The sequence below is a fragment of the Trachurus trachurus genome (assembly GCF_905171665.1).
Source record: "Trachurus trachurus genome assembly, chromosome: 16".
Taxonomy (NCBI): Eukaryota; Metazoa; Chordata; class Actinopteri; order Carangiformes; family Carangidae; genus Trachurus; species Trachurus trachurus.
Window position 1 is genome coordinate 1,677,167 of NC_139902.1, and position 25,333 is coordinate 1,702,499.

At 41.3% G+C, this 25,333-nt stretch overlaps 1 protein-coding gene across 6 annotated transcripts in view; it reads left to right on the plus strand.

Moving 5' to 3' along the window:
- Positions 1-25,333, plus strand: part of adgrb1a (adhesion G protein-coupled receptor B1a) — a 208,795-nt gene that overhangs the window by 123,044 nt on the left and 60,418 nt on the right. For all 6 annotated transcript variants that reach the window (XM_083989798.1, XM_083989802.1, XM_083989801.1 and 3 more), the window contains 3 exons: positions 1,339-1,414; positions 10,575-10,677; positions 10,788-10,831. In XM_083989798.1, coding sequence (XP_083845924.1) covers positions 1,339-1,414; positions 10,575-10,677; positions 10,788-10,831 — 223 coding nt within the window. The remainder of the gene's footprint in view (positions 1-1,338; positions 1,415-10,574; positions 10,678-10,787; positions 10,832-25,333) is intronic.

Below are 25,333 nucleotides of genomic sequence, written 5' to 3' on the forward strand. Positions count from 1 at the left end.
AGTTTCTTTGAACGCACCATGAGTTAGCAGCCCCCGCCCTTGTCAGGCATCAATTGGTCCTCGTGCTACGTCACCACATTCACGCGCATCCCTTGGCTGCACACACAGCCCTTCATGCCGTTCTCTCTCCTCATTGGATAACACTTGTATCCCACAAGGAAAATTTTCTCCTCGGGTTACAGCAGAGCAGAGTGACGGAGAGACTCGTGTTTAGGCTGAAATACTTCATGTAAGTGATTGCTGACGGAAAATAGGACTATTTAGGACTTATATTAACAAAAACATTCCACTGATATCTGCTTTAAGACCACAATGAGGGAAAAACTTTGAGAACCACAAGAATAACATCCTAACATTACAAATTAAGAATGAACGCATACTTCATAATAATACGTCATAATATTACAAGAATAAATACGTCATTTTTAGAGTCTAAGAGAATAATATTTAGGTTCTTGATTGTCTGGGGTCAAAGGTCAGAAAAAGTTTAACACGAGGGACGTGGAGCCCTTTATGAAGTTACTTTAGCATTAGTTTCACAAATAAGGAGATACTTCACCTTTTCACTCATCATCATCATCATCATCATCAGCTCATATCATTGAATTGACAGTAAAGAGACATAGTCTGTTCAGTTGTTAGCAGCCATCCTTATGATTTTTTTTTTCCCACAATGAAATATTAATTTGTCACAGTGTCTTATTTTTTGTTCATTTTTCATGTGCTAAAAAATGATTTGCCAATATATTGTTATGTCTTTTTTTTTTAAACAATGTTTGTTTAACAATATCAGTGTCAGTGTTGGCCTCAAAACTCCAGTTGAGTGTTGAGATGTTTGTACAAGTGTGATTATGAAGCTAACAACCACAGTAGATACACAACTGTTCTGATTCAGCTCCAGGAGCTCATGAGGAAATAATCCATGTTGTGTGTCAGATAAAAGAAGCACACACAGTGCCCTGCGTGTGTGCGTGCGATGCATTTGAAAAGCAAGTTAGCCTGGCTTTTAACTTTTAATATTTGCATGTGTTTGGGTTGCTGTTATGACTGTGCATTTGTGCAAGTGTGTGTGTGTGTGTGTGTGTGTGTGTGGGACTACAAAGCAGCGTAAGAGGCAGTCTTTATAGCTGACTAGTCATGTAGGCCACTTCCAGTGTAGAGAGCTGTTGGGGGTTAGGGTGAGGGGTGGGGGGTGGGGGGTGGGGGGTGGAAGCAGCAGGGCTGACCTGCATTCTCCACTGTACCAACAGAGGCTGAGCCGCTCTGTGTCAGCCAACACTCCTGTGTGCTGATGATGAGACTTTGACCTGGTCCTTCTCTCTTTCCTCCCTGCTACAGATGCAGACGACTCCTCCACGTTTGTGACCGGCATCGTTCTGTACAGGAACCTGAGCAGTATCCTCAACCTGCAGAGGTAAGAACGCTGATGAGCGTTTGACCACTCATCTTAAAATATACATGATATTACTTAGAACAAACAATATGACTTCACAGCTCAGAACCTAAACTTATAAAGAATGAGTGTTTTGCTGAAACTCAATTTTCACAGTCGTTTGAACAGCTTGTTTCTTCCTTTTTTCAACATGAACAAACACTCTATTCTCCTTTCCACTCTTCAGAATACAGTTTGATAGTTCCAACCTTAAAGGGACAATGAGGAGTTTTGGAAAAGCAAAGTGTTTTCACACTACATTTATGAGCCTCCGCACCGTGAAATTCTTTGACCGGCGCAAGACAGACTCATGTTTTCATTCATCAAGAATTGAAGTCAGAGGTTGGAAGACGATCACATACCGTCGTAGTTCCCACCATAAACGGTGATTCGACGGCGTTATTCTCATGACTCGCCGGGCAGCGTCCGCGAAACCGAAAGTAAGGAAACACTGGTCGGATCACCCAGCATTTCCGCCACCACTAATAATAACAAAATAACGATAGAGACAAAACCATATATTTATCTAAAATGGGCCCATTAACAAGTGTGGGTAACGTAGATTCATCCACATTAATATATGTGTATATTTTCTGTAGAAAGTTAAACACATCAAAATCATATCAAAGCGTTGAGGAAGTCCTCTGGACACTGGCTGTCTGCTTCGTCTTCTGATAGCAGCTACAGTTTTGTCAGAATAAGCCCAGATGTGAGACCAATGACCCTTTATCTCAATGTTTCTGTTTGCCTCAGCCTGAAATGCATCTATTGTCATGGCAACCACTTCAAGCTGCAATGGCAACATCTGAGCCTCAGGCCAGAGCCACAGCTGAGGCCAATTAATTAATCAGGGACTCCTCTGATATCTCTGCTGTTAATCAACTATTTCACTCATATTTCTGACCCCTGTCTCCCATACATTTATATGACACACACACACAATGGAGCTAAATTTAAGTGATTACAGTTAGGATATTTAAGATGAAAGCCTGAATGTGAGAGGTAGGCTACATTTCAATTGACTTTCTCTAAACTAAGCAGGTAAAGTGCACACAGCTGTTTTTAAATCAGATTATTAGGAACACATACACACACACATACACACACATGCACACAGACAGGTTGAAGGCCACTTGCATTCAATGTTTAGAGAGAGAGATGATGTGTCGATCAGCTTGGTCTAAATAATTTGTGACTCTTGATCCTAAAGGCCGTGGGTTTGATTCCCATGTTGACAGAGATCACAACCCCCTTTAGTTTATGTTGTTTGTTAGCTTGTTAGCTCCGTGTGTTAGTGGTTGTGCACTGACAAGGTCTGACATGAAGCTCTTTAAATGCAAAGTTCGTCCCGGTCCGCCATGTTTTTGGTTAATCTGACCTGGTGCGTCTCGAACGCTTTGAAGTCGAAACTCTGAGTTTTCAACTGGAAAAGATCAGAGTTCCCACTTGTCTCGAACGCAGCATAATTCCTCCGGTTTGTGATGTATGAAACCCTGCATCTGATTTACTATCATTGCTTCACTGTAGTTAGAGGTAGAAACAGACATGGTGACCATTTCTCTCATCACATGCCCTGTGAAAATAATCAACAAGGTTAAAGGGATAGTAACATTTTTTTTAAAGTGGGGTTGTATGATCTACAAATAGCCTTAAGTACTTTAATTGCAGTAGAAGACTCTCTGCACTCCTCCCGTTAGCAACGCCAGCCCATAGCCCTGCCCAGAGATTTACAACATACAGTGTTGTGAATGGACCCAAAGAAACAGCCTATTTTCACGGCCTAAAAGAGGTTTTATGTGAAAATAAATACACAGTTCCATTGTTCACTATAATATAATTTTTTCCAGCTCTTCAAAGTGCAGGAAAAACGCAGTTTTTATTTGGAGCTAGGGGCTATTTGTAGATCATACAACCCCACTTAAAAAAAAATGCTACTATCCCTTTAAACACTAGATTTTTATCAGGTTTCTTGTAGTGCAGTTTCAGCTGCGTGGAGTCTTCCTTTATAATACGTCTGTGGAAAATATTGCACTCGGTCATGGCTTGGTTAGGTTTAGGAAAAGATGAAGGTTTGGGTTAAAATATAGTTCCTGACGTTTAGAGGATCTTCGTCATTATAGTTAGAATAATAACAACATGGTTGTTAACTTTTTCCAATGACCACTGATAACAACAACAACAAACTTCTACTTTCCCATAGGAATGCAGCACAGCTCTCCTGTGTCATATTCATCCACCCACCACAACCTCCCAGAATGTCAGTGGTTCTTATTAAGCTGCAGCACAGATGACCCACGGGCTCGTTATTTACAGGAGGACAGTCTCATATTGCCATGTTTACTGGGCTCTTTATTAAAGCAGCCACACAGTCAAATGCAGGAAGGGATGTGCCTGAACCCGTGGAACCAGAGGATCCAAATAGGAAACTGTGCTGCTGGGTTTGATGGATCGTCACAGTTGAGTGTTTCCAGCTAAATGAAATCAAGGATTAGGTTGACAAACAGCAGCACACTGGCTGTGGGTGGCCACATGTATGTCTTTTATCCCCGTGAGTAAAGAGATTTCTTGGAGGAAGTTGCTGTTGCTGCTTGCATGACGATTAAAGGGATAGTTCACCCAAAATTCAAATTGCGCTCATTATCTACTCACCCTCATGTCGACCTAGGGCTGGGAGAAGTTTCAGAGTCCTCCGTTCCTTCTCTGAGTTACGGGGGGGTCCTCGCAGCAGTATTTGTCCATATAATGGTTGTCAATGGATACCAACTTTCTTCGTCCAAAAAGAAACACCAAAAAACATCCAAATACCTCCATAGTGCTCGTCTGTAATGCCCCTCTTGTATTGAAGCCCCGACATGAGAAATTGTTCCGCTGGTCAGTGCAAGTCACGAGAGATTTGCACAGGCACAGAAAGAGCAGTGAACTGAGACACTGGGAGCTTCCGCTACAAACAAGCTTAAAATATAGACTTATTTAATTTTTTTCGGAACAATTTCTCATGTCAGGGCTTCAATACAAGAGGGACATTACAGACGAGCAGTATGGAGGTATTTGGATGTTTTTTCGTGTGTCTTTTTGGACGAAGAAAGTATCCATTGACAACCATTATATGGTCAAATACCCCCCCCCCCCCCCCCCCCCCCCCCCCCCGTAACTCAGAGAAGGAACGGAGGACTCTGAAAATTCTCACAGCTCTTAGTCGACATGAGGGTGAGTAGATAATGAGTGAAATTTGAATTTTGGGTGAACTATCCCTTTAACATATGTTTTAACACAGCACTGTATGTAGCTCTGGGTAATTATATGCGTATATGTGTGTGTGCATACAGGAATGCAGGCAAACAGCCTGTTGTTACGGTGGTAAGGAGCTCCCTGTTGGTTTAATGTTGTAAAAGCCTGTAATGAACTGGTAACATGTAGAAAGGAGGCAGACCTCACTCTCTCCATCCTCCCACGTCTGTTCACAAGCTCTGTTTTTCTACTGTCGCTCCTCACTGCTCTTCTTCCTCTTCTTCTTTTTTTTCTTCGCCACCTTGTCTCATCTCTTTGTCTGCATTTGTATCCCCTCTCCAGGAAAATGAGATGAGTTGGAGGCAAGAGACTAGATGACACGAAAGTTTAAGTTGACTGATTGTGTTTTGGAATGGTGAGAGTGCAATTGTTGCGTAGAGGATATAGTGATGATGTGAGAAACTGGGAAACAGAGCATGGGCTGTTGAACATGTTTGGCGGACTGGAAGCTTTCCATGTCAGTACTTGCAGCAGCAATTCACTATTTCCTGATTGTCTCATTCCACATGATTGATAGTACCTATGAAAAGCAGAAATTGCAATGCATACTAAGCAGGCGGGAAGAATGTAAAATAAAACGCCTAAAAATGGTATTAGATAAGCTGTTGGAAAACAATGTGGGCCTCTTCAGATGTGAGAGAAATCCTTCAACTCTTTAGGGTTTACATAGCTGGTTGGATTTTACAGGTTTACTCTTGATTCTTGGCAGTCTGTGTCAATGATGTCTGATATATGTTCACTAGAGCTCAATAGAGGTACCGAGAAGAGTACTGTTACAATCCTGGACACATAAGTACTATCAATAATAGTAGTACCATTCAAATCTTAACAGTACTGAGTGATGTGTAACAGATAGTGATGGTTCTACAGCTGTGGACCCACCAAAAGTCAATTTTATTTGTGGCGCAATGAAATTACATACAAAGTCCATTATATACCCCGTTTTAAAGGGCATTTCCAGTTTTAATCAATGTTTACCTCAGATATCAGGTCACCTATGATCAGTTCATTACATAGCATCCATACTCCCAACTGCAGCATGTGTACGTTTATATTTGTTTTTGTTCAAGAATCTATCGTTTTTTCAATGTTCATTAATGGGCTCCGGACTACTTTTAAAATTGTTCTGTGGTCGCAAGTAACCTACTAAAACTCGCTTTACAATTAAATTAAAGCAAAATTCAGACTTTTAAATGACGATGGTCAAAAGGACGTTAGACTTACGACCACAGAACAACTTTAAAAGTAGTCCGGAGCCCATTAATGAACATTGAAAAGATGATAGATTCTTGAACAAAAACGATTATAAACGTCCCCACGCTGCAGTTGGGAGTATGATGATGGTATGTAATGAACTGATCATAGGTGACCTGATATCTGAGGTAAACATTGATTACAACTGGAAATGCCCTTTAAGCCTGGAGCGGCACAAGGTGAAGCCCCACTATACTGTTTACGACAGTATTGCGGAAAGCCGTGTCGCTAACTTAGCCTCGTAAACCAGCCGCTCCCGGAAATGCATTTCATTTCATTTCTGAGGGAGAGTCTGGCCTCATCCTCCCTGTAAGCGTTTGGGGTGGGCGGGAGCTCGGCGGGAGTAGTAGCGTTGACAGACAACCCCATTCAGCCAATCAGCAAGTTGGTGTAGTGATGGGGCTTTAGTCCCTGATCAATCACAGCGGCGACGCTGATTGGCTCGGCCTTCTGAGGGTTTCAGGCCTAACGCTTACAACGGGGATGAGGCCAAACTCTCCCGAGAAATGAAATGAAATGCATTTCCGCGAGAGGCTGGTTTACGAGGCTATCGCTAACTGTGCGTTGACACCAAAAGCTTCCAAAGCGTCAAAAACACTTGAGGGTACGCTTCAGACGAGAGCGCTTCCAAAACGGCAAATATTTTCAGCCGCTTTAGTCGCTTGTCATGTCAAAACTGATGTCAAAGTTCGATCGCGCTGGTCATTGGGGAACCGAAGGACGTCTCTATTCTGACAGGTTGCCACCAAACCGCGTCATAGCTAATTACCCTAAAGTTAACCAAGGCTCAACTTCTCGTCTGGTGACGCTTTGGAAGCTTTGGACGCTTTGGAAGTGTGGCTGAAAGCAGTTGATGCTTTGGTCGCTCAGGTCGCTGGGCTCTCATTGAAAATGAATTGACTTCAGCGTTTTGACGCTTTGGAAGCTTTTGGTGTGAACGCACAATAACATTGAGATTAGATTGGGTCGCGCCATCAGCATACGCAGAGTTTGCGGGGGGCAAAACATTTCATTACAGTGTTCCCAAATTATTTACAAAAACTACGTCTGGATATAATTATTATTATTATAAATAACCCCTAATCTCTTGTTGATGACAGATAAGACTACACAAATATACACATGGTAACATGGTAGATGATAAATAACATTATCCACCGCTCCGTGGATTGATTTCTCACCGGCTTCGTTGTAAACAAATGCACATGGAGGAGAGGAGGGTTAGAGACACAGAGGAGGAGACACCAGACTTGTAGATGCGCTAAATGATGCAATTTATAAATTGATAAAAGTCATAGTTTGGTCAACATTATGTCTCAAATGTATTATTTCACGTGTAAGCCATGTAGGCTAATAAGCAGAATATTGTAGACTGAGGCACTATGAAGAAAAAAAGGATAAGGAGGTTTTCATGTCAGCAATCTAGCTCAACTGCAACAAAGATGTTTACTTTACCACTAGGACGTGTCGCAATGTAAGAAAAACCTGCTTTGCAATTCCATGTTTATGATGCTTATTTAGCATGCGTGAGTCATAATTCACTGCTGTATGCTTCACTTAGTGTTGTTGGCTCAGATCTCGATGCAGTCTCTTAGACCCAGAACCCAGAATTTAGACTCAACAAAACAAAAGTAGAAATTGAGTAAAATCAGGCATATGCAGTAAATTAATAATGAAATGCAGATGCAGATTAAAAATAATGAAACATTGGCAACACATGCATAATAAAAATAGTAATTTAAAGATAGAGTTGTGTTTGCTAAGAGGGATTTGAACCGATATTCCTGAAGCTAACTTTTCACTGAACAATCAACAATCAAAATGGGAATTTCATTTCAATCACATTTTCTTCTGATTCATCTGGAAGTAAAACATCATTAGTAACTTTTTATATGGGCAGTTCCAGGACAATGAAATGGGTGCAAACCCAAATTACGAGTGAGTTCTGAAGATGAGACTAAGTGATTAAAATCCAGAGGGTGAAGGGCAGGCTGTGTGGGAGCGCTGCAGCATGCTCCACACAGCAGGACGCACACAGCTATTTACAATGGATCATAATTCTCAATTAGAAACCTCTTTCAGACATAACATCTAGAAAAGTTGAAGAAAGTTTGATGCTAATTGATCATTTAAAGTGAGTAATGACTCAAAAAAGACAGCGGTTTTTAAAGTTTGATATGAGATACTGCTTTGTGATGTCAAAATCCAATCAAATTCATCATTGAACCAGTAAATCCCAAATGCAGAAGACTTCCCAAGACTGTTTGTGAATATTCTGTTGAATCACTTTAAAAAATATATGGCCAGGCTCAACCAAGTCTCTATAAGCATTAATTAACAGAGCTCATTCACTAATATAAAGATTTGACTCAATACATCATTTTATTTACGTGTAGGAATACAAGTATGAAGCAAGAATCCACAGCAAGAGAGAAAACAATGCCGTGTTTGAGGGTTTTTAAAGATTTGAATTATTCAACGAGTCAGTTCCCAGTTGAGCTGAAACTTTATTGATCCCAGTGTGAACAACAACAACAGTACTTCCAGAGGGACACCTCCTGGTCACATGTCTCACCATGGAGTTTGACTAGCTGAGTGTAGAAGGCCAAAGTGTGTGAGATGACACGATTGACCTGTTACTTATATAATTTGTAGAATTGAATCGATATTACATTTAATTTGTGCTGCCACAGTTTCACCATATGACCTCTTTAACTGTATGCAACACGTGCACACACACACACACACACACACACACACACACACACACACACACACACACACACACAGACACTCCCATCAGCTGAGTGTAATGAAGCGCTGCTTGCTGTGTGTAGTTAAGAGCAGGCGACTTCAGCCTACCACTCTCACTTTGACCACTGTGCAGATATATGTAAAAGCATTTAAAGTGGGATGTAATGAGTAGTAATGAATGTGATTCACCATGACTGTTGCATCTTTCAACAAGCCCACACACAGGGCTGTTGCTAAGAATTCTGGGCCCCCTGAAAGAATACTAAAGTGGGCCCCTGCCCCCTGACTTTTACACTTTTTTTTTCTTACACTGCAAAAACTCAAAATCTTTCCAAGAATATTTGTCCCTTTTCTTGTTAAAATGTCTCATTTCTAGTCAAAACTAATCTCTTTCCACTTAAAATAAGACTCATCACCTAAAACTGTACTTGTTTTTAGATCATTTTCACTTGTTTCAAACAAATATTCACATGAAATAAGTAGAAAAATCTGCCAGTGAAAGCAAGTTTTTTGTGCTTGTAATAAGAAAGAAAAACTTGCTCCACTGTCAGATTTTTCTGCTTATTTCAAGTGAAAATATGCTTGAAAGAAGTAAAAACTGTCTAGAAACAAGCTATTTTTTTATATTATTATAAGTATAATGATATTTGTTTTGACTAGAAATGACATTTTGACTAGAAATAAGACAAATATTCTTGGTAATTATTTGAGTTTTTGCAGTGTAGACTATGTATTATCATGATGTATTAACTTTGTTTTGATGCTATTGCAGCATTAGTCAGGGTCTTATGCAGAATAATTCAGTCATTAGACTACTGGGGTTTTTTGTGGGCCCTATGGGTGCTGGGCCCCTGGAATTATCATCACCTTTCTCCCCTATACAACGGCCCTGCCCACACGTAATGTGAGCTGGTGCAGTCTGTCTGATCCCAGGTCCACCAGGCCCTGCCGGTCATGAGGGCCAAAGTGCACTTGGTGTATACTCCTGCTGCACTGAGCGCAGTGCCTTTACCCCTCCTGTTGTCCACCTGGGTCAAGGAAGGAAGGAAGGAAGGACGGCAGGAAGAAGGAAGGAAGGAAGGACAAAGGGAAAGATGGAAGGAAAGAAGGAAGGAAAGAAGAAAGTCAAAAAGGAAGGAAAGATAGAGGGATGGAGGTAGAGAACAGATTGGATCAAAAAGGAAGGAAGGAAGGAAGGAAGGAAGGGAAAAAGGATTGTGGAAAGAAGGAAGGGAAAGGAAGGAAAGAAAGATGGAGGGATGGAACATATTTGTTCAAGGAAGGGAAAAGGGAAAGAAGGGAGAAAATAAAGAAGGAAAGATGGAGGGTCAATTGGATCAAAAGAAGAAGGAAGAAGAAGTAAGGACGGAGGGAGGGAAGGAAGGAAGGAAGGAAGGAAGGACAAAGGGAAAGATGGAAGGAAAGAAGAAAGTCAAAAAGGAAGGAAAGATGGAGGGATGGAGGTAGAGAACAGATTGGATCAAAAAGGAAAGAAGGAAGGGAAAAGGAAAGAAAGAAAGATGGAGGGATGGAACAGATTTGTTCAAGGAAGGAAAAGGGAAAGAAGGGAGAAAAGAAAGAAGGAGAGATGGAGGGTCAATTGGATCAAAAGAGGAAGGAAGAAGAAGTAAGGACGGAGGGAGGGTGGGAAGGAAGGAAGGAAGGAAGGAAGAAAGGGGAAAAGGATTGTGGAAAGAAGGAAGAGGTAAAGGAAGGAAAGAAGGAAGGATGGAGGAAGTGAACAGAAGAACAGTGCATCCTGCCCCCTCACCATGAGGTTCACTTAATTAAAGCTCTGTTACATGTTACAACGCTAAATGTTTTTTTTTTTCTCTTTCATCTGCAGGAACGGCACAGTCCTCAACTCCAAAGTCCTGTCAGTGACCATTAAGCCCAGTCCCGCCTCGCTCTCCGCTCCGGTCGTGGTGGAATTTTCCCATCTGTATAACGTGAGTGACAACTGTTGTTTTAAACAAACTCTAGATATGAAGATGTTGTGTTACTGGTGCTGCAGTCTTTCATAGTAATCACATAGTTTTCTCTCTTCTCCATCCATTAGGGCACCACCAACCAGACGTGTATATCCTGGGACGAGAGCGACAGGTAAGATCCCCTCACTGATATGAAGCTGTGCTGCACCCTGACGTTTGTTGTTTTATTCACCTGTACTCAAGGACAAACTGATCAGATGTTGATGATCAAAGGTCACATGACTTTACAAAAACCTTATATATATACAGTGTTTTGGATTGGTGGAGAATTTTTTGGGGTCTATAGTACAATGGAGTAGAAATTCAAAGGAGCCTAATATTCAGCTGCATTAATGCTTAAAGGGATAGTGCAACATTTTGGCAAATTGGCCCATTGCCATAATCGCTATAGCAGTAGGTTCGTTACCTTTAATTGTCGGTGCAAGCTATTTTTAGAACGGCGGAGCAGAGCTGCAAGCTGCCTGTGTAGCCTCCGTAGCATAGCTCTGAGCAGCTTGCGGCTCTGCTCCGCCGTTCTAGAAATAGCTTACACCGACAATTAAAGGTAACGAACCTACTGCTATTACTATAGGGATTATGGCAATGGGCCAATTTGCCAAAAATGTTGAACTATCCCTTTAACACTTTGGTCCAAACCAAACCAAAGTGTTACTGTATGAAACTATAGTGGACAGATTTGTTTGAAATGTACATTCATTTTCCCCAGAGGATAAACCTTATTTTTTAAAGCCATCAGAAATCCAAAGCTTCCACTTGTACACAGAAAAAAAAATCTAAGTTGTCAGGAAACCTGCCGAGACTTTCATTCTCCATTTTTCTGTCATGCTTTGCCGAGGTGAAAAGGTTGATGGACAAACTTTAATGGAAATGTGACACAGTCGAATGGAAACAGACTTTTCCGGCGCCTGTTTTCAGGAAGCAGAGGGCTGTGTGAGTTTGTGTCCTAAAAAACTTGGCGGAGGCGAGGCTGTAATTCTAGTTTTAATGATATCATTTAATTACATCAGGTCAGTTCCCCCGACAGACGACCACTCAGACTAACATCCTCCACAGCACACCGAGCGGCCCGGATCCCTGCTTGTAATTATCCAACGGCATTAACGTTGGAAATGTACAAGTGTACGGCACATGAGGGAGTTCTATACTCCAAGTGGGTGTTTTTTTTTTTTTCAGAGACACTACATTCCCTCTGCAAGTACCACGTCTGGCCACATTGTTTCTTTAATCTTGACAAAGTCAGCGCGGCGCTCTCCAGTGAAAGGTACCGAGTGCGTCGGACAGCTCGGCGGCTCTTGTCTGGGACCGACGCTAACCTCCGCGCTATCGCTGCTCCGACACTGATGCAGCATGTGGAAAATTAAAAGTGTCGCTCACAGCTTCCCTTCCACTCCCAGCCCACGCACAGGGAGCCACTCGGTTTGTCAGAGAGAGAAAGAAAGGGAGGAGGGTAAAGGAAGAGCAGAGGATAGGCTACACATTCAGTTTTACTGCCTCTGCGGCCGCATTTAAAAGCGCTGCTCATTTGCTCCCTGCTCTCAAGTGCCCTCTTTGTTTAAGACGAGAAAATAGTGTGAGCATGTTAGAGCGAGAGCTGAGTGAAGGAGAGGGAGAGAGGTAGAAATAGGCAGACACTTTGCAGCCTTATTGCAGCGCAGGTTTGGGCATTTGCATTTAGATGGATGCATACACTTGTGTTACAGAGACGGAGAGCAGAACATTCATCGACTCAGTCAGAGGATTAAAAGAAGTTTGCTTCAGTACGTACAGACCTGCAGCAAGACGAGGGAAACAGACAGAAACCATTTCAGGAGGGAAAAAGACTCGAGTAAATGTTGAGCAACTGAGTAGATGTCGATGTGACAGCCTTGACTTAGCAACGTAACGTCACGGATACAGATTCAAAACGACAGTGGAGACAATATCCACAGTCGTACCTAATTGTTGCCGACAGTGTTTATGTGAAGAGAGGATTCATTCAAAGACAGCCAGGCTTTTATTTTGATAAGGTTTTTTTTTTATCAAAGTCACGCCCTTAATGTAAATTCCACATTTCTACTTTCAAGTTTCATTTCACCTGTCCTGTTCATACAGTCAGGATCCTGTACATCCAACATGGTAACAACAGCCAGTTCTGCTGTCTCAGAGCAACCGTCTATGATAATGATCAAACATTCAGTCAAGTGAAATGTGGGAACACATTTAGGAAGGTTTCTTTCTTTTTTTTTTCTTTTGGTTCCACTTTCTTGCTGTTTGTCAGATTGGGATAGCAGTCAAGTATTCAGTGCAGTCTGGCATAAACGTTCCTGTCACTGCTTTGTCACAGTAGCTGTCAGACGCAGTGTTTTGCAGTTTGAATGTGATGGACTTTCTCCAGACATTCCTCCTGTTTCTACTCTTATAGACTGTTTAGCCGTCTCCTCTATAGTCACATACAGCAGTGTCCAGTGTGTGTGTGTGTGTGTGTGTGTGTGTGTACACAGTGCAAGGTTATATAGTTAACTACAACTAAGACTAATACTAAAACTTGCAGTGAAAAAATAATTTAGTGAACTGAAGTAAAAATAAAAAGTTTTATAAACAAATTTTCCCAAAGGAGAATTAAATAAAAACTACAATTAACAATGCAAAACTAACTAAAACTAAAGTTCAGTCAGATAACATCCGCTTAGTTGTAGTTTTCTTTGAGATGCTAAAGCTGCAGGAAGAAAACACCACAGCTCAATATGGGACGACTTGTAGTACAACCCACAGGTAGATAAGACTGAATGGATCATGATAAAACTAAGACTAAATAAATAAAAACTAGTCAATTCCTCAAAATAAAAACTGAACTAAAACTGCTTCATCATTTATTGAATTTGAAGCAAAAGTTTGGGCACCTCTGGTCCAAATGTCTATTCATGTGAACAGTTCAGCAAGTGGAAGATGAAATGATCTCCAAAAGACATCAAGTTAAACATGAAACACTCTTTTACAAAATTTTAATCAATATCAGTGTGTTATTTTAGTTTTCTACAGTTTTAGAGTGAGAAAGGGAAACAAAGCAGCAGCCTGCAAAAGAATGAAACCCAGAAGACTTGAGCTCTCAGAGAACTTTGACCAAGGTATCAGACAAGGTATTTACTGTTTACACACTGTGATATGTTCCAAAGGGGGAGGGGGGTTACTAACTACTAACTATGCAGGAGGCCCAAACCTTTGCTGAGGGCCCTTTTCCTTTTCTGTCATTTTGAAAATGGAAAAATTGAAAACAACATTTAATAATGTTAGGGTAATAATAATCGTTCTTATAAGGAACTGTCTCAGTCAGAACAGTGTTGGTGAGATAAAATGTGCAAGAGAACCTTTCAATGGGAATAACAAACAGGAAAATTCGTGATTCAAACTCTACAACCCCTTCCTTTGCTTGTCAGGCCTCTGTTGTTGTGAAGCAGTTTCAGCAGCTCAATGAGAATTAAAAAAAAATGGGAGAGAAAATGACATTTCATTCATTTATAACGACGCTGCTCTCTTGCTGTATTGATGAAATAGTTAAATGGTACTCACGGTTTTGCTCCCTCTGTGGCTGTTGCGCTCCCTTTATTACCCAGCAGCCTATTTATTTGCACCATTTTATTAAATTCAAGAATTGGCACATCCATTATAAAGTGTATAAAGTATATTATCAGTCTAATTTCAGCTGTGACATTGTATGAAGGTTATATGTGTTTTTGACAGTGTTGACGGTGACAGAAACGCAGCAAGGACGAAGAATCTAATCTGGTGCTGTTTAGGTCTGGGCTAGGGGGGCGGGGATGAGGGGGGGCTGGGTGGCGGAGACATGTTCTTTGCAAAATTAAAATCCATCTTGGACAGCAGCTATGATTAATGAGTTAATATTTGGGAGAGAAATTGGTATCTGAGGAGGCGTCCTTGTCACGTTGATAAGAGGCGTGAAGCGGCCCCCAGCCTTCACTTGCCCCACTTCGCTTCAATCTCCTGGAATCAATAACAAGACCGTCAGCGGCGTCTTTGTGTCTGTCTCGCTCTCACTCACACTGACGTTATTACTCAGCTTTGTTTACAGTGTGTCTTACCTGATGCTCTATAAATACCTGAACTAAATGGGATTTGGCATCAGTCTGCTTTGTGACTGCAGTCGGAGATAACATCTGACAATCCCAACACTTTTAATAGGAGGAGGGAAAGTGTTTAGGTTTAAGATTGTCCTGAAACTTTCCCTTCATGCTTTGTGACAGTTAATTGTAAAGTAAGTTAATTTAAAGATAAATCTTAACCATGGGCATTGTTCACCTTTTATGGGAGACTTAAAGGGATAGTTCACCATTTTGGCAAATTGGCCCATTGCCATATAATCCCTATAGTTATAGCAGTAGGTTTGTTACCTTTAATTGTTGGTGCAAGCTATTTTTAGAACAGCGGGGCAGAGCCGCGAGCTGCTCGGAGCTACTGCTCATCAAATACACAATCCAACAACTCCAAAACATGTATTTGATGAGTTTGATGAGGGAAACCAAGAAATTCCAGTAGCCTCTGTAGCGTAGCTCTGAGCAGCTCCACCGTTCTAAAAATAGCTTGCACCGACAAGGCAAGGCAATTTCATTTGGTGCAGGCGGCGGTTGGTGCAGGGAGATGGAGCTCCGGTGGATCTGTGGAAACACAGAGAGGGTGTGAGACACCAAGGCCAAACTACAAAGTACAACAGATGATAATGACAGTTCAAAATGAGAGGAGAGTAGGGGAGGGGAGGGGAGGGGAGGGGAGGGTTGGGGAGAGGAGGGGAGGGTTGGGTAGAGGAGAGGAGGAGAAAGGAGAGGGCTCCATGTAACCAGATGTGTCCCCAGCAGTCTAAGCCTATAGCAGCGTAGCTATAAAATGGTTCAGAGCTACCTGAACCAGCCCTAACTAAAAGCCCTGTCATAAAGGAAGGTCTTAAATGTAGTTAGAGTGTCTGCCTCTCTGACCCATGGAGAGAGCTGGTTCCACAGTAAAGGAGCCCGGTAACTGAAGGCTCTACCTCCCAGTCTGTTTTTAGAGATACTGGGAGTCACTAATAGACCTGCGTTCTGGGAGCGGAGTGCTCTGGTAGGACAGTAAGGAATGATTAGTTCTTTCAGATAGGTTGGAGCTTTATCATTAAGAGCTTTATAAGTCAGCAGAAGGGAGTGGGAGAGATGTGCAAGGTAACAAACCTACAGCTATGACCATAGGCATTATGGCGATGGGCCAATTTGCCAAAATGTTGAACTATCCCTTTAAAGTCACCCTGAAACAACTCCTAGAATGCCAAACACTTCCACATGATCATATGTTTTCAGGAAAAACATGCTGGTAGGGAGGGACTAATTGATTGGCAGGAATGTACCACCTGAATGACTGTAACCTGCACTGTGGAGGACTTCTCTCCTTCACCAGCTGATCTCATAGATGAGGCGGGTGGGGATGAAACGGAGGAAGATAATGACATGGATGATGAAGATGCTTATGGAGTGAGACTTTGAGCCAATAGCTGAAGGGAGCAGTGATGGTGGAGAGACACAGGCAGGTGGTGTTTGTCCACAGTGAACAATGAAGGGACACGGTCTATGGGAGTTCACACAACAGAAAATGATGCAGCAAATTAGCTAGTATACGTCCAGCACCAGAGTTGCCATGGTGATTGGCAGAATTTAAAGGTTCATTGTGTAAACTGGGGGGACATCTAGCGTTCAGATTCTAGATTCTAGATTCGCACTCACCCCTTCCATCATCCAGTGACGGTGTCCTCCGAGGACAAAAAAACTGGTTTACTACGTCTGGGAGTATTTCAGGAGAATGGAGCGATGAGGTGAAGATCTAAACCATTTTACCATATGTCTGCTGTTTCCTCCTCCTTCTTCTTCCTTGGTTTATTTATGAACGTGAACTCTTGAAACGTGCTCTCTGGTTGGCTAGATTTTCCATTCAGGCTGCTGTACAAACATGGCGGCACAATATGACGCTCTCTAAAGCAAGACCCTTGCTATAGGTATATATAAAAGAAGAATTATAAGGCTACGGAAACAGATTTTATTTTATAGCGAATATACATATTCATGGGTGGTCTATCCAGATTTTGCCAATAAACCTTGCCAAATATTACACACTGGACCTTTAAAGTTTGAGGAAGATTGTAAACATTTGAGAAATTGATTTTAATTGGATAAAAAATCAGAACCAGTGCAGGATGAGTCATGAAACTTCTGAATCCTTTTTACAGGAGGAGAAAATACATCAATATTAATGTAATATAATGAGATAAATGACAATTGACATAGGGATACAGGATTTAAGCTGGAAAATACAGTTTTCTTATAGGCTACAGTAGGAGGAAGTTAGGGGTCTGTCCCTGGCAGACACCAACAGAGGATATTGTATAGATCCGGGTGTCTCACTACAGTCCCTGATATAGAAAGACATTTTCAAAAACGAAACCTAATTTACAAAACGCTTACCTACTGCAAATGGTAAATTAAGATTTAATTGGGACAGTCCCCATTCAGGAGCCACATCATGTAGACTGTCCCATTCAAATACACTCTCCCCTTTTTCTTTCTCAAGTGTTGTATGGTAAAGGTTGCAAGGTTAAAATGCACTTTGCTGTGAGGGGACACGTCTTTGTCGTCCACATCCTGCAGAGGAGACGGCTCCTGAATTCTGACACACCTAGAGTTTCACTCACTTACATGAACACCACCTAATTTGAGTGACTTTTTTTGTTGTTGTTGCTATGGTGATGTTACCACAAGTCCTTTGTTAGCAGATGGTCTTACTTTTACCTCCAGCGTTTCATCCATCTTGTTGAAAACCAAACAGTTTCCATTCATCACTCCTCAGGTGGTGTGGTGGTGTGATTATCCATTTAGCACAGCTTGCTAGTTTTTCTCTAACAATGGGAACAATGGTGTAGTTTACTCCCAGTGACTGTGAAATTCACCAGCGCTCCCACAGCGTGTTGGGAAGTTTTAAGATGATTACAGACTCAGTGTTCAGTGATTTGAATATAAAGTGGCAGCACTTTTCCAAAATGTACCTGATCTATGAAGAATACACTGTATCTTTGTTTGTTTATGGATCATCAGGCACATAATAAAACCACAGGCAATATGTCATCATGACAACACAAGTCCATTTCCTTTTCCTGCTGTGTTATCATACCATATCCTATATGACCATATTAGCATAACATCTGGCCAAATGAACCCCCCCCATCATTAACACAGTATAGTAGCCTACATCTTCAGTCAGTATACTTTACATTAGACCTGGCGTGTGGAGTTTGCATATTCTCTCACCCCAGCAGGGATGGATGGATCAATTTAAATATTGATACTATTATTAGTATGGGCATTGCTAGTTTCAGTTTATCTGTTGCCTTTTATTTGATAAAATAGTAGAAAGAGACATGAAATGGGGAGGCAGAGAGAGGGGGAATGACATGCAGTAAAAGGCCGCCCGATGTGGGATTCGAACTGGGGCCGACTGCAGCGATCATGTTACTATATCGCCGTTTAGACTAATCTGATGTTTGTAAAGTCTATAAAACCAATGATTGGACAAACATTACTATTTATGTGTGCACATTTTTGTTATTAGTCATGGTTATCATAGATTAGCCGGGCTAACGGTTAGCTACCTGTTTAACTTTAATAACTCAGTGACTCAATAAACGCTCCATGAAAAAATATTTGTCCGACAACGGGAGGGTTTTAACAGCTGACGTACTGGTGTTAGCTTAGCTACCGCTGTTAGCTTAGCTACTGCCGTTAGTTTAGCTCCCGCCGTTAGCTGTCCCTGTCAGCTGAGCCCTGATGCTTTCTAGACACTGTGATTCCCCCAAACTGAATAAATACAACACATAGCAACACAAAACACACACACAGAAATAGTAATGTTTCTTCAATTATTTCAGATTCATCTAAACAGTGATAGGGTGTGAAAAATATGATATATATCTAAACTCTCGTTCGTTACTACTGTTCTCATTCAAATTACGTGCTGGTTTTCTACCCGGAAGTAGTTGTAAACAACAAGGAGATTCGGTCTACAGCCTCTGCATATGGGGGCGCCTGCTCATCCCACTGCACCACACAGCGCTCCACAAACAACATACTGTTGTAATCACTTTGCATGCTACCCTACCGTCACTGCTGCTGCTGTCAGTGTTGTGACCTGTGTCACAACACAACAAACTCATGGCGTGCATGCGCAGCTGCACGCACACTGACAGGCGTCAATCAATCAGTCAGACAGACAGATCAACACTAGGCCCGGCAGAGAGAAAGAGAAATGCCGTATGGACCTATTTTACAAATGTCAGTGCAAATGCTGCAAACAATCTGCAATATACACAAGAAAGCTGTTCACAACTGTGTTTTAACATACATGGATCATTTAGTGGTGATAAAAAATTCAGATTTAGCCTGACACGCCGCTCTTAGATTTAACAAAAAAGGTATCAATATCAGGACACTGGCCCTGTATTTACTGGATTGATTCCAGATGTTGCAGACCCAGACCCAGACCCAGACCCAGACCCAGACCCCAGGTCTGACTATGAGAACAAAAAGCCTGGGGATAGATTTTTGTGTTTATGCTTGTCATCATGTAACAAATTAGGCCAATTAAACAGTCTCCCAAAAACCTGACGGGCCCCATTAGCTTTCCCCTCTTTCGTTATTAATATATGACATTATTAACACAAGCCCATTTACTATGGGTCACTTCCTGTTCTTCATCACCCCATTATCATAAATGTAATCTAAAATTAAAACAGTGTAGTATTGCTTAAAAGTGCTTTCATATTCATAATAGAAAACAAACAGGCCTTCCCTGACTTCAAACAGTCACTCCAAGGCAAATGGAGATGGAGAGGTGTTTTTCTGCAGGCTAGACAACGTCTTTCTTTCTTTTTTTTTTATACCAGCAGCCTTTCCTCAGATCATACAAAACAACCTTGCTGTTTCAGTTAGTTTAGCCGGTGCTGATGTTGTGCAGGTGCCTTGACACTTCACAAGTGTTTGGAGCTGACCTCGGGACTTTGGACTGTGGCATTTTCATCAATTACAGCAGCAGAGTCAAAGGAGGGCTGGTGAAGTTCAGTGGCCCGGGGTCATGCTTGTTTACCAGTACGAATAGAAAGAGGCTGCGTTACAGGGAAGAGACAGTCCACTGTGTTTATATTCAGAGCATGCTAATCTATTCTAACTCACATGCAGGTCAAATCGCCAGCTGTTTGAGGACGGACACCCTGATTATCTCTGCATATGATTGGATATAGCTTGTGGACAGGAAGTCATGGGCATGGAGTGTCAGAATTTGAATTTACATTTCTGAATGTTAGGTGATTTTTTTTTTTTTTTTTTCATAAGGACAGATCAGATCAGAGGTCACTTCAAGATCTCCCATTAGGCTGAATGTGTTGCTCTCAGTATCCATGGTCACGGTCCAGCTGGATGAGCCTGTCATGTGATGCTTCACTGACTGTGTTGTGAGAACACGGCGGCCGATGTCGCTGAACTGCTGCAGAGAATCACGCACGTGTGTGTTCACACAGCAGCGCCTGGATGGGAGTGTGTTCGCTGTAACCCGTGAACATGTGCACTGAAATGAAAACCAGGACGTATCGCAGCCGCGACCCATCCACCCAGTTCCTGTCATGATTTTGTTTACGTCCTTACAATAAAATAACACCTGGAGTCCCTTGTTGACCAGTTTTTGCCACAGCTTGACTTTACTGACAGAACGTCAGGTAGGGGTATGATAACACAGGCAGGAGCAATCAAACATAGAACACAGACTTTGGTCAGCACAGGACTGTCAATCGATACTAGAGTACAATATGTCACAGTTCCTGAGTTATGAAGTACTGTCGGCCATGACAGAAGTATCTTTATTCCAGCTGTTTAAATGGTACATAACTCTGACCCTCTGGTGCAGGGTCATCTTTCTGCTGTTATGGACAACAACATAATAACATAAAACATTAAGAACAACATAACAACATAAAAAAAGACAGATGCCTGCAAACATGAAGTCATTTTAGTGATCATGTGGAGTTTGACAGCTGATAATAATTCTCTGGTTTTGACACCACAATGGACAGTTTTGATTTGAGGCAGTTTCTTACACATACAGTACTGGTGCAAACCTATAAGATGTGCACTGGAAGTGAAAATAATACATTGTTTAATTTTTTCAGCTCATATGGTTCGTGTTCATACACGTTTGTTTTCACTCTGGTCCAAATGCTGCACTACTGGCAGACTGACCAGAAAAAGACACGTGGTACTACATCATTTTTACATGACTCCAGATTGTAAAAATAATCCTCTGAGATGTAATGCTAAACTTTAACAATGGAGACATACAAAGTACACAAGTACAAGGGTTATTTGTAGCGCTTGACAGTAGATATGATAAGTGTTGCACTTTATGTTAATATCTTGTTCTGGTGAAATGTCAGAACCTATATTTAAGGGGCTACTGCAGCATTTGTGTATGATGCTCATACACTTTCCATTTACTATGACGAAGTATTAGGGCCACATTGACAAATTAAAAAATCACAAACTTTACACAAAGACTTTATTCTTGTAATGTTATGACTTTATTCTCATAAATGTACGACTTTATTCTCGGAAATGTACAACTTTTTTCTCGGAAATTTACCACGTTATTCTCTTAATGTTATGACTTTTTTCTCGTAGGAAATTACTTTATTCTCAATGTGGCCCTAATACTCTGTCGTAATTTACAAATAAAAATAGGGTGGAAAAAAAAAATTACAATTGAAAACAGAAGTTCTTTCATGCTTAATTGGTGTGAAACTGAGACAAATACCCACAGACACAAACATGGGCTGATAATGACACTGCTCCGTCCTTCTTCTCAAGTCTTGTCAGGTTTAATAAACACTGGAACCCTACAATTCCCATCATGCAGCTTGACCTGTTTCATAATGCAGGGTTTCTGTTGTATTTGCATGGAAGGCTGCAGCTGAGATGACCTTTATATATAGAACGATCTGTTAGCCTTGTTTATTCAAATAACCTTTTTTTTTTATATTAACACCATTGTCTGAACGTCCAAGATCTTACAAAAATGTTTCACCAGAGCAATGAACACTATACAGGAATGATGAGTCCATGTTCGTATGTCACCTCCATGCTGGCTGCTTTTCATCTAAGTGGCCTGTTCTTGGCAGAGGACGCTCTCCCATGCAGGGCTGCTGCACCAGCACCTAAATTATCCAATTAGAGCGTGGGCCAGTCTGTCTGCCGGCCACCGTGTGGCTCACAGAGAGGCCTAATCACGTCAGCCACACACAGAAACTGCACTTAGTCCTAATATATCGGATTTCTGTTAAAGGTGATGTGCTAATGCGCACAAAAACAGACATGTGCAGACACACTCACACACTCACACACACTTGAGACAGACTTTTGTGTGAACCAGCTTATGGTTGTGTGAGAGTGTGGCTGTTAAGGCGAGACACTACTGTACAGGCAACAACACTGTTTTTTCATGCACTAATCAATTTTGAGATTTGGGGCTATTTTTCTTGGTTAACATGTATTCTTTCAGAAAAGTCAAAAGAAAAGGTAGAAAATCCACATTAAGATGGTTATTTTACTTCATTTTGTCTCTTTCGTCAGTAGATTTCTCCTAAAGTTAACAGCTACTGTTACATACTGAGCTGTGCCTGTTGTCTGACCCATGTCATGTCAGGTATCATTGTAAAGCTCTTTCACTACTGAACAATGATGTAGGCTCCAAAAATTGTTGTTTCCTTTGTATCCACAACCAATCGTAAAAGTACGATTTACATTAACATCTATGGGATTTGGCTGTTTTCTCAAAATGAGTTTTTCCTCAGACTCTGAATCTGAAATCTCCACTTCAGCAGCACTTACAGACACCAAACCTTCCAGTTTGATTCCTGTCTATATTCTGAAGGTTTTTACAGAAGGGTTTCTTGATATATCATTCAAAGCCTGATTTATACAACATTTTATTCATAAAAATGGGGTGAAATTGAATATTTTAGGGCTGGTGACAGTATTTTCTCATTTATTGAAGTGATAAAAAAAAAAAATCCAAAATCCCCTCTGTAAAAACTTCTGACTGAGAATTTTGAAAGGGGTTTTCTCCATTTTCCAGATTTCGGTTCTGGAAATGTATGTAAATTAGCGCATATTTCATTAGATATTGCCTCATTTACATATACAAACATAACATTTGACAAAACTTGTAATACAAAAAAATATTTGTCTTCATGTAAGTGATAAACTTGGGAAGTTTCATGGTGATATCTGTTATTTGAGTTATATTCCCCTTCAATATTCTTAGCTTTCTGCAGAATCACCTTCATGGTCGTGCTGCTTTCAGGGTTAAACCAAAAGCCTGTATAAATAGAAGCAGACACTTGTCTACAGGTGTGACTGACTGGCAGGTGCTGAATGAACACCGTGACTTTCACGGCGGCCTCAACTCAACAGCGAAGTGACATCGCTCTCCACACACTCCATGGGTCTATGACAAGGACCATTGAAGTTGTGCTGGAGCTGCTTTTGCTTTGACAGTGGCTCAGATAACAAATAGTGTTCAGAGAAGCTTTAGAGAGTTCAGTGCTCCAAGCAGTTTAGTTCTTGACAATTAAACTGTACTGTGGTGAAATGGATTCTGGGTAAATTACACTCTTTACTGTCTCCATGTTAGCAAACTACAGAATAAAAGCCATGTTCACCTGTTTGTTGTTGCTCTGTGTTACTCATCAGTGGAGATGTCATTGATTGTTACCATGGTAATTTTGGTCTTGGGCCTGAGATAGCCTGGAGGTGTTGGTTTGAACTGAATCAGTCTTGCTCTGACAGTTTATATTCTCATTTGTTTGTGATGGGTTGTGTTTGGAGTATAGTGTCTAATGTTGAGATGGAATGTTTTCAAGCAGACATATTGTCAGAGTTGTTTTGTGTTTCTCTTACCATCTCTTTCCAGAATACTAAATATCAGCAGACAGTGCTCTAATGTTAATTAGATTCCAATAACTTCAGGAAAGTTTCCTTGAAAGAACTTTGAAACCAGAATTTATTATTGCATATTTTTTTATTATTGATATCAACTTTTGAAAATGAAACTGAAGACGTCACATTGAATTATGGGTCTGAATCTTGGCTTGTTGCACATCTTTTCTATTCAACTGATGTCTGTAAGACTCTTTGTTATACTAACTAAGCATAGGGATGGTTCCTTTTTTTTATTTTTTAAAGGAATAGTTCACTCCAAATTGAAATTTCACTCATTAACTACTCCCCCTCATGTGGACTAAGGGCTGGGAGAAGTTTCAGAGTCCTCCGTGGCTTCTCTGAGTTACAGGGGGTCTTGGCGTAGCAGTGCATGTCCGTATAGCGGTTGCAAATGGATACCAACTGTCTTCATAACAAAAAGACACACCAAAAAACATCCAAATACCTCCATGCTGCTCGTATGTAATGTCCGTCTTGTATTGAAGCCCCGAAATGCAAAATTGTTCCGATAAAAATTAAATAAGTCTATATTTCAAGCTTGTTTGCAGCGGAAGCTCCTCTTCCTGGTCCGTCCAAATCTTGGAGGTATTTGGATGTTTTTTGGTGTGTCTTTTTGTTACGAAGACAGTTGGTATCCATTTGCAACCGTTATATGGACATGCACTGCTACGCCGAGACCCCCTGTAACTCAGAGAAGCCACGGAGGACTCTGAAACTTCTCCCAGCCCTTAGTCCACATGAGGGGGAGGAGATAATTAGTGAAATTTGAATTTTGGGTGAACTATTCTTTTAAGTGGGGTTGTGTGAGGTACAATTGGCCCCTCAGTGTAATATCTGCAGTAGACAGCTCTCTGCTCTGTCCCAGGTTAGCCATATACCAGCTCATAGCTCACAGCTGGACAGGTACAGCAGATAAACACCCAAAAACTCATCACAGTATTTTCACACCTCAAAATAATACACCAGCTGTATCACTCCGCCTATCAGCTGTTTGGGTCAGACTCTTAATGGTGTGTGTAAGAGGCGAAGTGATACAGCACATCACGCAGCCTGCCTGTGTGGAGGAATACTGAGTGAGTTGGTTAGTTCCAGATAAACTGCTTTTTTCCAACCAGATGATACATTGTAAAAAATGTGTATATAGCGTACATTTAAAGGGACAACGAGGAGTTTTGGAAAAGCGAAGTGTTTTCACACTACATTTATGAGCCTCCACGCACCGTGAAATTCTTTGACCGGCGCAAGACAGACTCATGTTTTCATTCATCAATAATGAAAGTCAGAGGTTGGAAGACGATCACATACCGTCGTAGTTCCCACCATAAACGGTGATTCGGCGGCGTTATTCTCATGACTCGCCACGAAACCTAAAGTAAAGAAATGCTGGTCGGCTCGACCAGCATTTCCGCCACCACTAATAATAACAAAATAACCATAGAGACAAAACCATATATTTATCGAAAATGGGCCCATTAACAAGTGGTAACGTAGATTCATCCACATTAACGTGAGACTTTTTTATAACCAAATAGAAACTCCTCGTTGTCCCTTTAAACTGCTGTATTATT